The sequence below is a fragment of the Babesia bigemina genome, scaffold Bbigscaff_76772 (assembly GCF_000981445.1).
Source record: "Babesia bigemina genome assembly Bbig001, scaffold Bbigscaff_76772".
NCBI lineage: Eukaryota > Apicomplexa > Aconoidasida > Piroplasmida > Babesiidae > Babesia > Babesia bigemina.
In genome coordinates this window covers 7,677-26,389 of record NW_012237336.1, presented here as the reverse complement: position 1 = coordinate 26,389, position 18,713 = coordinate 7,677, and the positions used below count along the sequence as shown (strand labels likewise).

General features: G+C 44.8%; 3 protein-coding genes across 3 annotated transcripts; all 3 read left to right on the top strand.

Moving 5' to 3' along the window:
• Positions 1-25: 25 nt before the first annotated feature.
• On the top strand, positions 26-4,864 carry BBBOND_0005890 (hypothetical protein, conserved; the record flags this gene model as incomplete). The annotated part of the gene is made up of 1 exon (XM_012915415.1): positions 26-4,864. One exon carries the CDS (start codon positions 26-28, stop codon positions 4,862-4,864), a length of 4,839 nt encoding a protein of 1,612 aa, XP_012770869.1.
• Positions 4,865-6,198: 1,334 nt separating this feature from the next.
• Positions 6,199-11,526, top strand: BBBOND_0005880 (hypothetical protein, conserved; the record flags this gene model as incomplete). The annotated part of the gene is made up of 1 exon (XM_012915414.1): positions 6,199-11,526. The coding sequence occupies one exon, from the start codon at positions 6,199-6,201 to the stop codon at positions 11,524-11,526; it is 5,328 nt and encodes a 1,775-aa protein (XP_012770868.1).
• Positions 11,527-12,760: 1,234 nt separating this feature from the next.
• On the top strand, positions 12,761-18,460 carry BBBOND_0005870 (hypothetical protein, conserved; the record flags this gene model as incomplete). The annotated part of the gene is given in 4 exon segments (XM_012915413.1): positions 12,761-12,796; positions 12,891-13,116; positions 13,134-13,499; positions 13,557-18,460. The coding sequence occupies 4 exon segments, from the start codon at positions 12,761-12,763 to the stop codon at positions 18,458-18,460; spliced, it is 5,532 nt and encodes a 1,843-aa protein (XP_012770867.1).
• Positions 18,461-18,713: the final 253 nt, after the last annotated feature.

The window sequence follows — 18,713 nt, the reverse complement described above, 5'->3', positions numbered from 1 at the left end:
GGTGGAGGGGAAAAATAAAGCGGTAATGACACCGTTAGAAAACCTTGAAAAAACTTTAAATAACCATGCTTCTTTAAATATGGTTGATAAATTAATCACTGACCAGTTATCCACCTGGCGAGGCTTTTCCAGCCTCTATGTTCAGGAGGTTGAAAAATCGGAGGCAGCGTTGGTGAACGTTGACGACAATCTTAAGAATACAGTGGCGCCCAGAATTGAATTGTTAAGGCAAGTTGCGCAGAATTTTTGGAACTCGGTAAATGATGATAGTTTCCTCGACGCATTGAATGAGCTTGACAGCAAATTCAGTGAGATCCCCCAAAACGTTAACCAGCATATTGCGAATCAAATACAGGATGTTCAGAGGGAGTTGAATGAAAAATTGCATAATATCGGAACTGAGATCAAGAACGTTAAGAAAGAAAAGAACAAACACATGAAGGAGATAAAGAGAGCCGTGACATCTGCCCAGCAGTTGGCCGATAAGCTAGTTGGTACGTCGGCGAATGATTTCGAGAAATATAAGAATGATATTAAGCAGCAGTTTGAACAGATGAAAGCAGCGGTTGAGAAGCTAACCGGAAAAAAAGGAGCGTCGTCGACTCTTCTGGAGAACTTCGGTACCGTGCAGACAGAAGTTAGCGGACTGGAAGCTGATGTTCGCCATGGATTGGAGGAGTTAATGAAGACTATTGAAAACATCGACATTGGGAGCGTAACCACTCAAGCGTTGTCCGATCTGGGCAAGGCTAAGAGCGATCTGGATGCACTTGCTGGGACAATTACCGACCCATCTGTGAAACTGAAGACTAAGTATGAAAATGGTGTGGGAGGGTTTAATGTGCAATTTGCGCAGTTGTATCGACAGGCATCCGACATAAAAACAGAGGAAATTAGAAACGGTCTAAATAAGTTGGCAGATGTTATTGGTGGGCCGTTGTCTACGCTTCAAAACATTCATAATACCATTCACGAAGAATTGCAAAGTAAGTTACAGGACGTTGCGGGCGAGTTGAATGATCAGGTTCAGGAGCTTAAAAAAGGAATAAATGATAAGTTAGGAGCATATATTAAAGAGATAGTTGGTGCTGTCATGAAGGCCATTCAAACGGCTGACCCATCCAGTGGAGATGTTGGGGATGATCAATTTACCGCTAAAGCTGGTCCTGGCATCGCGGCATTGCAGGAAGTGGCTGCATTCAAGCAGATACTTAGTGGACCCGGAATAGATTTGCAAGCCCACCTAGAAATGGTGCTGGATGATATTAGAGAAGCTATCGAAATTGAGGGTATGTCTCTGGATTCCAATGTTGAAGATACAAATCCTGCTGTTACAGCTTTGAAAAATGATTTAATTTCTAAAGTAGACGCTGCGGTTCAATCCATCCAAACGTTCGCAAAGGAAGCTGCTAACAAGGGGAGTGAAAAGTTTAGGGATGCGATTGGTGTACAAATTAACGGACAGCCTAGGACAGCTGAGAGCGGTATTTACAGTCAGATAAGCAACGAAATGAAAAAACTGAAACATCCTGACACAGTTGGCGACACCCACGATGAGTTCCTGATTGCGTTCAAAGCATTTGAGTCAAAGCTAAAGCGATTGACAACGTCGGCAAATGCTGCGAAATCCGCCGAGGAAGATATACAAAAACTAGTGGACAGCGTAACCAATGCAGTTAATAACCTTCACCAATCCATCACCACGTTTGACGATGCGGCGAAGAAGCAAATCAAAGCTGCAGCTCGAAAAGCCATTGACGATGCTCTTGAGAAATTTGTCATGGATAAAATTATCACAACCAATATTGACGTGGCGACGCTGATGACGGAATTCGATACATCCAAGAAGAGTCTTACATTTGCGATTGAGGAGATTGAGAAACAACTTGGCATACTAAAAACATTTCCCAGTATTGTCGACGGCAAACGTATACACGCCGAACAAACGATGCAAACTTTGAAAAATGAGATCGAACAGATACTTGCCAAAATCAAAGACATTAACACACCCATTAGCGCAGCAGAGTCCGCTTTTAACACTGCCATGGAAGCTCTAGAAGGATCGTTGAGCTCCGCACAAGGTACTGTGAAGGTCATCATGCCACTGCTGAAAAGCAAGCTTCAAAGCCGAGTGAATAACGCTTTCAATGAGGTAGAGGAATATGTCCAAAAAATGTTCAACGCACAGAGAAACGCTGATTTCAAATCCCTGAAAGACTGCATAACGGAGCGCATTCCCCAAATCAAGGACATCATTGACCGTGATTCGGCGAGCGGCCTGAAAGGCCTCATGAACAAGTTTCAAGAACCGCTCAACCGACTGCATAGTTCAGGCACTCAACTACGTACTTATGCTGGAAAAGTTAAACTTTTTTGTGAAGATTTCTTTGTTGACTTCAAAAATCAGCCCGACCTCACCGACCACTCCCCTCTTCTCACCCCCCTCGCCGACGCCCTCTCCTCCCTCCTGTCCACAATGCACGACCAACGCCACTTCCACGCCGACGTCTCCCGCAAGCTCGCCGACCTCCAAACGCAGCTCGACCGCCTCACCCCCTCCGAATTCGCCGAGGCCTCCCCGCTGCTCAACGTCGTCAAGGCCGGCGTCCGGGCGTTCCACGGGGAGCTCGCGAAGCAGTACGTCAGCAGGTACTCGGGGGAGAGGTTCACTGATGAGGTGGTTAAAGATAAGCGGTCATCTGAGACTAAAACAGTTAAATCTCCCGCAAAAGCCGGTGACGAGACTGAAATAACCGAGTACGGGAGGAAGTGCGCGAAGGTGTTCCTTACCTCCCTGGCGACACTGAGTAATGACTTTAAAGTGCTTACCGAGAAATGCAATAATGGAAGGGAGTGGAGTACGGAGCAAATTAATTTGTATACCGATATCGGAAAATTCTTTGGTCAACGGGGATATAATGTTTCCACTGAAAGAGACAGCCATGACGGTACCTTGCGCAATAAGACCGAATGCCAAGGCGCAAATATTAAGGGTTTCCTGACGCAAATGTTAAATACAGCAGCCATCAATAAACTGACGGACTGTCTGCGCAGCTATTACTACGTTTGCCATGTCAGGCTTACGCCACCGAAAACTCCTACAACAGTTTTCGCGATGCTTAAGTGGTGTGCTGGTTTGCGGTACAACGCGATGCTAAGCAAAGTCGAAGATTACACTAAAACGTTGTTCTCGAAACCTAAGAAGTATGAGGATCGCGATTATAAAGATATTTCCGTCAATGACCTCCAACTTGTCGGCACTTCAACCATTAAACCTAGGGACCTATGCGACGCACTCTACGATGTATGTAGATACGCGGAAACAGTATTGATCACAATCCTCGGACACGGCCATAACGACGGCGTATATGCTTGTGACTTTAGCGCTAACGAAGATGGGTTTTCGTATCCTACTGCTCCAGGTTCGTGCTTCGATATGCTCGTTGATATTCTGAATAGATTGTACCGACAACTTTTCTTCGTATATAGACAGTGCCGTAACGACGACAGCTGTTCCGGGTGGCGTGATTGTCTGTATGGTAATGCGATCGGCGGCTCGTCGTTCAACTGTAACACCAAGCAATGTGCCAACCAAAAGTGTAAGCAAACGTGCAACCAAATACACAACCAAATGGGTGACCAGCATCCAAAGTGCGGTATTAAGTCGCCACTCCAATCCTTTTTAGAAGATGGTCTCCCTGGGTTCCTACCTCATGAATTCAAAAAACCGGGATGTAAGCTAGAATGCACTGTCTCCAATCATAGGGGACTGCCGTGCAATACCCCAATGGGTTTTCCAGACATCAGTGTGATGGCTTCACATACCCGGGACGGTGTTCATCTCATGAACGTTCTAAGATTCTATTGTGGCAACGAATCTTCTCCACTAACCAAGCTTTGCGCTCAGCTAACGTGTCTATTACAGATGCCCCCTCAGACACTGGGTGACATTTTCGCTTTTTACTACGGTTACATTGCGAATTGGAGTGGCGGGTTTTATGAGCGCAAAGGTGATGAAATGCGTACGCAGACATCGTTTCGTGCCGCCATCGCCGAAGCGAATTTCGGAAACCCTTACCAAAATGTTACTCCAGATGCGCTGATTAGTAGCGATAATCACACCGACAAACATCTCAAAGGTGATTTGTGCAGCATCACGAGTTGCGTATCTGGTTCCGATAAACCATGTGGTCTATACATTAGGTCAGTGACCTTTAACACGTTTAGCTATTACTCGTCCAAGCATAAAGGCAATCACTTGTCTTGGATCGTGTACATTACAGAGACATTCTGTGATCTGCTCAAGAAATTGTACGACGAGTGCTGCGCAAAATGTGACAAGAGAGGAAGTAGATGCCATGATAAAAGATGTGTCGAGACGTGCCAAGTCAAATACTCCGACAAGGAAGAGGATCGTAAGAAGCTAAGCGATCACTCTCACGAAAAGGAATGCAGATCAATCATCACGTGCCGCAACACCCATCCAACGTTGTACAAATACGGGTTCACATTTGGTAATCCGTGGGCACTCAACGGGTTGGGGAAGGATACCGCCGCCAAAAGGACGTGCAAAGATTTCTGCGAAGCGTTGAAATTAATGCTCGTTGAAAACTCCGTGCTCATTGAATTACGCAAACAAATCGACGACTTCTTATGGGCTATCAGATTGAATTTCTCAATCACCGTATTAGTTCTCTGGCTCCTCTCTGTCCTCTACCTCCTCCACATCATGGTCATCCGCCTCGACCTGCTCCACATCAAATCGCATTTGCATAGTCCCTCGAGTCATCGCATAGCTGCTCAATCACTACTCGCCGCCGCACGTGTTAACAAGCTTAACAGGGTGTTTTACCTGCAACCATAATCGTACTCACGTGTTGACTATCTATACTCACCTAGCATATCACGTACTCACCTAACTTACGAATTGTGCTTTAATCTGTTGTATCACTCGTTAATCGTTGTATGTGATTGTGTAGTACTTAACTAAAGTGCTGACCAACCACCTGACCTATCACCTTACCAAAGTGCTGACCAACGTGGTGACCTATGCGCTGACCAAAGTGCTGACCAATGCCATGACCAACGTGGTGACCAATGCCACGACCAAAGCGATGACCAAAGTGGTGACCAAGTTGATGGTCACGGCAGCGATGACATGGTAACGACAGCGATGACATGGTGACGGCAGCGATGACATGGTCACGGCAGCGATGACATGGTTACGGCAGCGATGACATGGTTAGGCAGCGATGACATGGTCACAATTGGTGATTATTACCCACCCTTCATCGCCCCTTAACACACTCTACATCGCCCCTTTATCCACTCTACATCGCCCCTTAACACACTCTACATCGCCCCTTAACCCACTCTACATCGCCCCCTTATCCACTCTACATCGCTCCCTAACCCACTCTACTATACCGCTATGACCTCTATAAACCATGACTATAACTTGTGCCTTGTCACCCTTCACTTCCCTCTTCCACCTCTTGCCACTGCCAAGTCCCATCATGTTCACCCTAACTCCAAATCTTTGGAATTACTTCGTATTATTACCGCTATGACCTCTATAAACCTTTATAATAATTTGCTGATACTGACCATTCTCTTACTGATGATGCTACTAGAAGAGCCTTGAAGGACATTGACTCCAAGCTCATTAGCCTTGGTCACCTTGCTGGCCAGCTTGGAGGATTTGTTGGTCAAAGTGAGAGTGTTAAGAAAGCCGTTAAGAATGCTATTATCGCTGTTTTTGACACTAATAAAGACCTTAAAAATGACCTAAAACATCTTTACTCTTCTTATGTTACTAACCTTTCTGAGTCTGTCAACTCTGCTGACCAGGCTGTTGACACCGGTGAAATTGAGAAGCTTAGTCAGCGAGTTAGTCAAGAAATTAAGCTTCTTGAACAACAACTTGAAAACCATAATAACCATCTTAATCCTCTTTCCACTTCCCCCTCTCCCTCTGCTGACCCAGCCGAATTGCACTCCAAGTTGGAGGCTTTGAAGGAAGTGAAGAAGCTTTGTGATTTCTATACTAATCTTAATACTAAACAAAATGAGCCTAAAAAGCTTTTAGAGAATCTTTGTGACGGCCTTCAGACCTTCCTCGGCTTCAACTCTGAGTCCAAAGGCTACGACGGCTCTGGGATTGTGTACTCCGACTTGGACAGGCTGTGTGACGGGGTGATGGCGTTTTTGTATCAGGTGCTTAAGGATGTCTGCGAGAAACAGCCTTACAATGTGGGTAAAAATACATTAAATTCGGTAAGCAGCGTAATTAACAAACATCTTTGCTCAGGTCACGAGGGCTTTAAAAAGCTTTTCGACGAGTTGCCTGCTCGCATCGCGGGGTATAACAGGGAAGTGCAGGAGGGGAATGAGAGGGTGAAAGGGCCGATTGAAAAATTACAAGAAGATATGGAAGAGCTTAAAAAACAGGTGAGTGAAAATCTAAATGATAATGCTTTTTCAGGTGAAATTGAAGCTTCTGCTAAGGTGAACGACGCCTGGCACTTGGTGCGTAGCTGCCTCGACAATACGCTAACTTTAGAAAATAGACTTTTTGACGCGCGTAATAATATTTTTAACCTAAATAGTACATTGTGTGATAAAGTTAGAAATGCAAAAGGGACTATACAACATGAGCGAGATAGACTGGACAAGTTGTCAAGAAAAAAAGAAAATGACCTAAATAATATGATAAAAACAGTTAATGACAGCATGGAGCATATTAACACGTACGTGCAAGTAGAAATCAGAGAGCGTGTCGAGACCCTCGTTGAGAAACTAATAGAAAAAATCACACCCATCAAAGCTAAACTGGTGTCTATGAATCACGATCTCTCGAAACATGCCAGCAACTTAACACAATGGATTAGTAAGACAAAAAGATATATTGATGAGGTTAGGGATAATGATGTTCAGAAAATTGTAAACAGGGAGGTCGGTTCAGATTACCGCATGGAGATCGAACATGTTGCTAAGGAGTTGAAAGGATGGATAATATCTCTCGGAGCGCATGTGGATGATATGAGGATGAAAGTTTCTGAATTAGTGCAAACGGCGGCGGACGCCCTTAAAGGGTTAGATGCACAGCTTGTAAAGGATTTGGCGAGTATGCGAAGAACAATTAAAGCTTCAGTAACGGACTACGCCAAAGAATATGTTAACTCAATTAAGAAGCACATTGGAAGGATTAAAGAGCAGGTCGAGGGGAAAAGTAAGTCAACTGGTATATACTATGATTGGGAAAAACTCAAAGTAGATATAACTACTCGTTCTGAACAAATTCTTAATGGTGGTAGTTATAATGCATTCAAATACGATGGTATCGGCTCTATCCAGACAAAGGTGAATGAACACAGTAAAAAGTTTCAGAATAAGGCGAATGATGGCTCTGGTTTTACTAGCGTAGTGCATCAGTGGATTGATTACATTTTGCTAAACGAACCGGTTAGTGGGTACATTAAAAATTTCGTTGGGAATAAAAGTCATCTACAACCGATATATCAAAACAATGATAATGGAACATATACTCAGCTAAATAAAAAAATAAGAGATGTTATCAGTGAGAAGCTTGTTAGCGACATTAACGGAGCCATCCTCGGCGCTGGAACAGCCGATGGAAAAACAGGTATGGAAAAAAACATTTGCATCATCCGGAAGGTTTGCAATAGCTTTTCAGACGCACTTGGTAGATGTATAAAGACTAGGAAAATCGGCAATGTCGAAATCAGTAACATAGCTAATGAAATCAATAATTTTGTTAAAAATAACACGCATAACGGAGATTTAGTCTCTCTCGACGCCGCTGTCTCTTCCATCTTATTGCAGCTCGTAGGTGTGGCGAGAACAGCCGGTAAGGCGGTCGAATCACTTACGGGTGATGACCATTTCAAGCTGGGAAATACCTTGTTTATGGCCATAGAAAAAGTAAAATCAATCCAAAAGAATCTCGATACCTCAGCCGGTCCAAAAATCAGCAACGCGTTGGATACAGCAAAAACACAAATTTCCAACCTTAACAGTAGCCTAGAGAAAGCGCTTGGCGGAGATGCCACGATCTCCAATCAAGATGTTGACATTAAACAGTCAATCCATGGGACATTCGCTGAGAAAGTGCAGGAAGTGTTTAAGAAACCAACGTCAACTAGCGTCGATCTCGGCGATGATATAACCGTAGACAGAACGTTGACGAATTACGTAGATGAGCAACATGGAAAAGGTAAAGTTAACAGCGCCCTTGATGCCATCACCAACTACTCTGCTAAGGTATTTAATGTCGAGGCAACCTTACAAAACCTGAAAAAGTGGTCAACTAAAATCAACGACAATATCAACTACCTCGTAGCAGCATTTGCCATGACGGGCCGACAAATATACCGTTGTTTGCACATTGTGACAAACGATCGGATTGATGCAAAGCTCGCCAAGATTAGAGACGAATTAGAAACTTTGCAAAACGGTCTGCTCACTGATGTTCTCAATGATTTAAACAGCTGTTTGGAATCGGAGGCCATAGAATTACGCGATAGCACTATATACTTCATCGAAAAATACATTAACTCGAAACTAAAAGACGCTACCTCCACCCTCACCACTCTGGCGCGGAAACAATACGTCTCCTCCGTAAAGGATTTGCTGACGGCCTTCGCCCAGAAGGTCACCGAGGAATTGTCACCTCTGCCGGATCTAATCGAAAAGGACAGGAAGGAGGGATTTAAAGGATTCATGCGGGCGTTGCAGGGGAGGATTAATGGTAATGATACGTCGAATGTGAATATGCAATTACTTAAAGAAGTTGCAGACGAACTATCCCGGCCACCACTGGATAATAAAGCAACGTTTCAAAAGTTGTCCAAGAATTTCCAAAAGTTTTTCTGGCCGCTTAAGGCATATATTAACGGTGAAATTAAGAGACTACATAACGAGGAAAATAAAAAGAACCAAAAGACTCCAACTGAAGAGACGCTATACACCTCGATGCTTGGTGACATCAATGCCTCATTTAATGACTTACTTGATCACCTCAAGGAAACAAATAGGTACGATAGTCAGGTACCTGAGATGCTCGATAAGTTGAGTGGCGCGATCAGCAAAATGAAACCGGAAGACTTCTCTAAGCCAAACACTCCGACAATGGACAGTGTCACCGGAGGTTTGTCCCAGTTTGTAGACGAATTGAGGAAGGTTTACATAAGCGTGTATGATCATCAGACGTTGAAAGGCGAGCTAATTAAAGACTATAAACAAGAATCTAGTCTAAGGGGGGTAGTGGAGAAGTATGACTTGACTGCGGAAGGAAGGGATTTGTCAAAAGTCTTCCTCACCATGATCTCAATCATGTCTAACGATGTTAGTGAAATGCGATCAAAATGCGTCTATTCATGGAAAACGTTTAAACTTAACTTACATGACAAAAATAATCCTCTCGGATTGTGCTTTAAAGGGGTCGGTTACGCTGTATCAGATTCTGCCAGAATGCAAAACGGTGAACTGCGTAATGAAATGAGTTGCCAAAGTATTAATGAGAAATTAAAAGCAATGGTCAACGGAAGTGAGAAGCTTAAACAAGTCAAACATTGGCTGTCATCTAACCACAATCGTGATAATGGCGATGAAAAAACTATCAGCGCAATTGACATACTTGACTTCCTGTATGATTGCCTTGAAACGTATTACCGTGTCTGCCACGTAACCAGTTCCTCAACCGGCAGACATCCATCGTCCGTCTACGATATGCTGCTTTGGCTGACTGGTCTCACGCATAATCGCGTGTACACAGAACTGACACTCAACGGCTTCGAAGATCTATTTGAAAAGCCGGACGAAGGTGCCGTTGAAGCTAATACGGAAGACGGTATAGCTGTTGGTGTTGAAAAAGAAGTATCCCTGGCAGCCTATCCTCACGATATCACGGCTCCAAGATTATCGGCCAGCCTTCGCGATGTTTGTGTCTACTCGGAGACCATACTAGTTGCCGTACTAGGCTATGGTCACGCAGAAGGACGTTACGCTTGCGACTTCAACACCAACGCAGATAAATTTGCATATCCCGCCGATATGATAACACTAGTATGCTGCTTGTTTGATATCGTGACACGCGTTCACCATCAACTTTATTTCCTGTATCGTCAATGTTATTCCAGTGATCTCAGCGGCTGGGCCAACTGCTGGTATGGTCGTGATATCGGTGGGTCTAACTGGAAGTGCAACAACATCCAATGCCCTGAGCAACGTGCTGACCAAAGTCATAACCAAAGTTGTAACCAAAAGTGCAACCAAACAGTCAACTGCGGGCTTAAGTCGCCGCTTCAATCGTTTTTAGAAGATGGGTTGCAGGGTTTCCTACCGCATCATCTAAAATTCGAGAAAGGTAAACTGCAATGTTCATTAAAAAATCACTCCGGTGGTCCTTGTAATACGCCCATGGGATTCGGAGAAATTAGTCAAATGGCGTCACACAGATACACTGGTGAACATATATTGAATACGCTTCATGAATTCTGCGGTAGCAAAATGTCGCCTCTAACAAAACTCTGCAGTCAACTCAAATGCATCCTCCCTAGTGCACCGAAAACTTTAGGTGACATGTTCGCTTTCTATTGCACTCTGCTTAATGAGTGGGACAAGGCTGCCGGAACACGTCAGATGCACAGGGAAGACGCATTCCATAAAGCTGTCATGGATTCTAACTTCGAGAATCCCCAAACCGAATTGGACATCACTACCATATTCAAGCACAGGGACCATGGCACGAAGCCCCCAAGCCAGAAGAGCTCGCATATTACGGGCGATCTATACGCACTTGTTGATTGCCATACCAATTCATCATCTGTTTCATCTCATCCTTGCGGTCCATACTTGAGGCCGATTTGTCAAGATATGTGCGCTACTTTCACAAAAGAAAATGCAGACAAATATCTGTCTTGGATTGTCTACTGCACAGAGTCATTCCTTGATTTGCTAAAACAGCTGTACAAAGAATGCGCTACTAACTGCAATTCTACTGGCTCTAGGTGCCGTGTCAGTAAATGTAGGAATAAATGTACAGCAACTGAGTTGCCGATGTCTCCAGGTTCTGCTCATGATGAATCATGTGGATCCATAGTTGACTGCAAATTCATGCGTCCCACTTTCTACAAATATGGTTTCGTACTTGGAGATTGCAATAGTCTATCTGCCAAGACAACCAAGCGCACGTGCAAAGATTTGTGTATGGTATTGAAAAGCGTTACCAATGAAAAAGAAGTAGATGGGCATCCGCTTGCCAAATTGGTCCATGTCACAATACCCCAATTCATCTTCCAAATTCGCGCCCCCTTCATCTGGCTCAACGTAGCGCTCTGGCTCCTCTCTGTCCTGTACCTCATCCACATCATGGTCATCCGCCTCGACCTGCTCCACATCAAATCGCATTTGCATAGTCCCTCGAGTCATCGTATCGCTGCTCAGTCACTACTTGCTGCTGGACGTGTTAACAAGCTTAACAGGGTGTTTTACCTGCAACCATAATCGTACTCACGTTCACTATCTACACTCACCTAGCATATCACCTACTCACCTATACAACGAATTGTGCTTTAATCTGTTGCATCACTCATTAATCGTTGTGTGTGCTTGTGTAGTAGTTAACTAAAGTGCTGACCAATGTGCTGAGCAATGTGCTGACCAGAGTGGTGACCAAGATGCTGACCAAAGTGGTGACCAACGTGATGACCAAGGTGATGACCTAAGTGATGATTATCATCCACTCTACATCGCTCCCTAACCCACTCTACATCGCTCCCTAATCCACTCTACATCGCTCCTTTATCCACTCCACATCGCTCCCTAACCCACTCTACATCGCTCCCTAACCCACCTTACATCGCTCCTTAACCCACTCTACATCGCTCCTTAACCCACTCTACATCGCTCCCTAACCCACTCCACATCGCCCCTTAACCCACTCTACATCGCCCCTTAACCCACTCTACACCGCTCCCTTATCCACTCTACATCGCTCCTTACCCACTCTACATCGCCCCTTATCCATTCTACATCGCTCCCTAACCCACTCTTCATCGCTCCTTTATCCACCCTACATCGCTCCTCTATCCGCTCTACATCGCTCCTTTACCCACTTTACATCGCCCCTTTACCCACTCTACATCGCCCCTTAACCCACTCTACATCGCTTCTTTACCCACTCTACATCGCTCCTTAACCCACTCTACATCGCTCCCTAACCCACTCCACATCGCTCCTTTATCCACTCCACATCGCTCCTTTACCCACTCTACATCGCTCCTTTATCCACTCTACATCGCCCCTTTACCCACTCTACATCGCCCCTCTATCCACTCCACATCGCTCCCTAAGCCACTCTACATCGCCCCTTAACCACTCCACATCGCTCCTTTATCCACTCCACATCGCCCCTTTATCCACTCTACATCGCTCCTTTATCCACTCTACATCGCTCCCTAATCCACTCTACATCGCTCCCTAACCCACTCTACATCGCTTCTTTATCCACTCTACATCGCCCCTTAACCCACTCTACATCGCCCCTTTACCCATTCTACATCGCTCCCTTATCCACTCTACATCGCCCCTTAACCCACTCTACATCGCTCCCTAACCCACTCCACATCCCTTGAATTACCTCGCCCTAAGACCGCTATGACCTCTATAAACCACAATAGTAACTTGTGCCTTGTCACCCTTCACTTCCCCTCTTCCACCTCTTGCCACTGCCCTGACCATGTTCACCCTATCTCCAAATCTCTTGAATTACTTCGTTATATTAACGCTATGACCTCCATAAATCATTATAATAACTTGTTGATGCCGACCATTCTCTCACTGATGATGCTACTAAAAAAGCTTTGGAGGACATTGAGTCCAAGCTCATTAGCCTTGGTCACCTTGCTGGTCAACTTGGAGGATTTGTTGGTGAGAGTGAGAGTGTTAAGAAAGCCGTTAAGAATGCTATTAAAGCTTGTTTCGACAATAATTCCGACCTTAAAAATGACCTAAATGATGTTTACAATTCTCTTGTTACTAACCTTTCTGTGTCTGACAACTCTGGTGGCCAGTCTGTTGACAACCTAAAAATTAGTGAGCTTAGTAACAAGTTAAGAAAGATATTCAGCTTACTGATGATAAACTTAAGAAGCTTCAATCGCTTCAAAATCCTTCTCTTCCTCCCCCCTCTCCCTCTGCTGACTCAGACAAATTGCAGTCCAAGTTGGAGGCTTTGAAGAAAGTGCAGAAGCTCTGTGGATTTCATGAGAATTCTAATAATGCGTTAAATGACCCTACTAACATCCTTAATAACCTCTGCACTGGCCTCGAAAAATTCCTCGGCTTCAACTCTGAGTCCAAAGGCTACGACGGCACTGGCATCGTCTACTCTGACCTGGATAGGCTGTGTGACGGGGTGATGGGATTTTTGTATCAGGTGCTCAAGGATGTCAGCGAGAAACAGCCTTATGAAGCAGGTAAGACAATGTTTTTAGACCGTTTAATTCGTGAAATAAATGCCAAATTATGTTCAGGTGTTGAAGGCTTCACGAGCGTCGTGGACCGTGTCACTAGCAGGGTGAGGCAGTACAATGAGAAAATTGTGGAGTCGAATACTAAGGTAGGTGAACCAATTAATAAGTTGTTAAAGCATTTGAAAACAGACTTCCCCAAGGAAAGCGCTAAAATTCCTAACGAGAAACTGATAAGGAGCATGCCTTCGGATGAAATTGCGTCGCACGTAAAGCCCACGGAATTGCTGGCCGAAAAATATGTCGGTTACGGCAACCAATTTGAACGCGAAATTCTGAAAACAACCAAAGTAATTAATGATCTTCATTATAAATTGCGTGAGAGTGTAAGTAGTGTCCGTGAGTGCATCAAGCATGAGACCAGCAGACTTGAGACATCATGTACGAGAGAAAAGCGTAGTTATGTGACCATAACTGAGATTGTAGATAAACTTGCAACAATGAAAAACTGCATAAACGAAAAGATTCAGAAGGATGTGAAGGATCTTGTCGAGCAGCTTAAAGCATGGGTTAAGATGATTTTGAATGACCTTGAAAAGATTAGTAAGAATTTGCAGGACAACATTAATCAGTTACAACAATGGATAAACGAAGCAGACGGTGCAATACTTCAGGTGGGCAAAGATGTTAATAAAATTGTAAATGGGAGTCTTAGTTATGAAAAGAATGCATGGATTGATGAAAAGGCGAAGGAGTTGAATAGATGGAGGGATAACATTGGAGGATATGTCATTGACGTTACAGATATGGCGAAGAAAGTCGAGATTGCGCTTGACGGATTGAATGGTGAGTTGAAGAAGGATTTGGTGAGGATGGAGGACATTGTTAGTACGCCCATCGTAATACTTAAAGTAGGTTCAGAGCAGTTTTCGAAAAAAATTGCTGCAACTCAGAAAGCTATTGACACGGCAATCGGGAAAGTGTCGGCGGACTTGGATAATGTAAAGAAGCTAAATGGCATTAAAGGTATTACCGATAAAATGAAAATGTTAATGTCCCTTAAAAGTAACGCTTATCAAAAGTTGACAAGTTATTTCTCAAATCTGGACTCTCAAGTCATGACGCCCGTCAAGGAAGCGATGGCGGAAATTGCAAAGGTGATTAGTTTGCTTGTTAATGTGCAGAATAAAGATATAAATCTAGCATTGTCTAGTGTTAAACAAAATCTTAGACAACAGCTACAGGAAGTTCAAAAGGTTGTTAATGGTACGGTTACAGATCTCGATATCACGAAGGTTAAGATTGAGGGCATTGATATGGAAAATTTTTCCAAACTGGAACTGACGAGGTATGCCCCTAATTTTCAATCCATAATTCCAAAGTTGCAGTCAAATGCAATCTCCAAGGAAGACGTACGATCCCTACTCACCTACCTTTCTGGCATTGCGAAAGCCGTTACCACGCACTCCCATCAGGTCGTTCAGAAAGTGATGACATCAATTAAGGAGCAAATACATGAAGAGGTCAAAGTAGTTGTGGAAGCCATACATGTGAAAGTTGAAAGACTCAAAAATGCTGTAGATAACGACAAGGAATTTGATATTGAGTACTATTCTAGCGCAAAGGATAAAGCTAAGGGCCTAAAAAAGCTTGTGAGCGATTTCGATAATACAATTAAGAATGCGATTGATGCTTTCGCAGCCAGCGTTGGAAGTGTTTTTAAGAAGTCTAACGATGGTGCAGGCGCAGACATGGATGTAGACGAGACATTAGGAACCTATAAAACTTACAGAGATAAATCTCTGACTCCAGCCGTTGACGCTATTACTAAGAGAACTATAGACATAACAGCCGGTGGAATCAATACCGCGCTGACACATATATCCACAGAAATTACTGCATCTCTGAAACATATATTAAAAGCTTTTGACCAAACGGGCAACGAAGTACAACAGCAATTAACATTGTTGAAGAACAATAAAATTGGTATGACAACCAGCAGTAAAGTGGCGCACGGCAGCCTCCAGGAACTCCATAACAAATTTACAGAGCTTCAAAGCAATCTGCAAAGTGGTCCGCTCAGAAAAGCAAGGGCATTTGCTGAACACGCCGACCAGCTGTGCATCTCAACAATACAACCCATTACCGATCACGTCAACCAGGAGTTCGATAAGGCGAGATATAATATCATCACGGACGCCCACAAGAGTTACATTCTATCGGTGAAATCTATCTTAGAAGCGTTTGTCACGAAGACTATATCGGAGTTAGAAAAACTGCCGGCCGCCATAGAAGATGACAAGCATACCGGATTCAAGGGTTTCATGGAAAAACTCTACGACAGCTTCAACGCCAACATCGTTCCTAAGAAGGAGACAAAAAGTGTCCGTGATCTGTCCTTCGCCTTCCAAAATTTCTGCTCACCACTCCACGACTACCTTAAAGCAGAGATCGGCAGACAGAACAACGACAACCATGCCAAGAAACACCCTTCGTCTCAGAGGTCCACAAACAACTACTCCGACGCTGTTGACTGCGTACAAAATGAACTCGAGAAATTAGTTAACCAAATCAGAGCCGGCAACAGGTATGATCATCATGTGCCCGGCCTCCTCGACGGACTGACCGATGCGATCAACGGCCTACACCCTGAGTCATTTTCTGAGCCGAGCAGTCCGCTGCTAGAAACCATTGCGCACGGCTTCCGGGGTCTGGTAGGTGAGCTAGCCAAGGCCTACATCTCCGCCTACGACAGTGAGACTATCCAATGGACAGAAACTGCCCTTAGCACCGGTTTAACACAAGACGCTCACCGCTGCGCCAAAATATTCTTGACCGCGTTTTCCACAATTTACGAGGCTGTGCATGACTTGAGAATAAATTGCAATAGTCTGAAGGGACACCAAATTCACTCGACCTCTGATCTCGGCAGATTGTTCCTACGGCACGGCTTCAGAGTATCACACGGCGACAAACAGCACTGGGAGCTACAGAACAAGGACGTCATAAACGGCGAATACGTCGCCAACAGAATCAGTTTTAGGGTTGACGCCGCGAAAGACAACGAGCATCTTAAAAAGTGTGAGTCGAATGAACGCAAGACGAACGTCCTCTTTAATCTTTTTGACATTCTCAAATGCCTTCTGCGTCACGTCGACCAGTACAACGCAGCGTGTCACATCGCTATACTCCCCAAACCTAGAACGCCATGTACCGTTTTCGAGATGCTGGTGTGGCTTTCAGGGCTCACTTACACTTCCGCGTACCAGGCGCTGCTATCAGACGGGTTCACCAACGTGCTTGATAATCCGGATACGCCGCTTGCTGGCGACGGAGAGATCACCGTATTTGACATCGAGAAGTCATACCTAGAGGCGCACCCGCAGAGGATCACGTATAAGAGCATACGGACGGTGTTGCAATACCTTTGTTCGAAATCGTATGATCTGCTCACTACCGTTGTTGGCCACGGCGACGCAGCGACATTCTACGCCTGCGACTATTCGAATAACACGCTGAATTTGTACTACCCGAGCTCCGGCGAAGATTGTTTGCAGATGTTGCTTGACTTCCTGCGCAGAATTTTGCAGCCGCTCAGGTATTTGTTCGAACGATGCAGTGTCGCAGACAAGAACTACGGATGGGCCGACTGTCACTACGGCAGGGACATACCTACAACCAAATCGCACTGCAACATCAAGCCAACGGACGAAGCAGCGTGCCAACCAAACTGTCAACCAAATTGCAAACCAAATTGTCAACCAACGTCGCCATTGATGAACTACCTATGTGACTCTCTACTGGGCTACCTGCCACACAGATTGGATTCTGTTGGATGCAAATCTAAATGCTCCACTTGCCCCTCCACTTCTAGGCTCGGGATGCCGTGTCTGACGCCCATGGGATTCCGCGGTTTCTCCGGGTCAACCAAAACTGGAGCGGACCTATGTGAGATAATTCGCGAATTCTTAGGTAGTGGCCTTGTTTCATCGTTGCTCGGCTTGTCACCAACTCCGCCGAAAACGCTGCCGGAGCATTTCGGTTTCGGGTTAAGCTTGGTTAATAAGTGGGTCAATGTTAAACCTTATCTTACTAATGTAGGTACAAAACCAGTATCACAAACTAAGATTGAAGCCTCTATTCAGAAACTCTCCATTAAGCTCTACACTGACACGGGTAAGCTTACCAATGTACTTTGTGACGCTTATGGCAACAGTCAGCATGAGCACGAAGGCGTGAATCATCTCGAAGTCTACGCCGATGTATCCAGCCTATGCATGACTAGAAGTTGCGAGGACAGTTATATGCGCTGTGCTCCCTACCTATCCACACTGGCTTCGGACGCGTATCAATATCTTGTTCATAAGAACTTTGCCACGTACCTCACATGGGCTGTCTATCTACCGTGGGATCTCTGGACTCAACTCAACAATTTGTGTAACGCATTCAAGAACATTTTCTGCCAAGACTGGGGATGTCATACGTGTCTGCGTGCTGAGAAATGCAAGCGTGGACAGCATGGGCTCGTCGAGCAGAAAGAAAGTGAGCCTGCAAAGCCTCATTGCAAGTGTCCATCGATGGTTCAGTGCAAGGGTGTATCCGCAACACTGTACCAGTTCGGTTTCTGTTTTGGCAACGCGGCAACATTAAATAATGAGACATCGCCTAAATCATGTTCTGATTTCTGCTCTCAGCTGGACAGAGTGTTGAAATCGGATTACTTCGTTAAGTTATTCACCGAATGTGACAACTTCATTTGGACCATCAGAGAACCGTTCACCTATCTAGTGCTCGCACTGTGGTCACTATCTCTCTTCTACCTCATCTGCGCAATGGTTGGCAGACTGGATGTGCTCCACATCAAATCACACTTACGATCACCGTCGTCGCACAAGATAACGGCGCAGTCATTGTTGGCTGCAGCGCAAGTCGGAAGGCTTGCCAAGATATCGTATCTACAACCGTGATCGTATTCACGTTTGTAATTACTACACGCACTTACCATAGCTCACCTACTCACCTAACCGACAAACGTAGTCTAATGTCTCGAATTACTCTAGCGGCAATATGTGAACTAGATTGCACATAGATTAGGTTATGACTCAACGACCAAGCAAAGTGCTAAGCTAGCACCCAGGCAAAGTGCTAACCTAGCACGCAGGCTAAGTGCTAACCTAGCACCCAAGCTAAGTGCTAAGTTGGCACCCAGGCAAAGTGGTA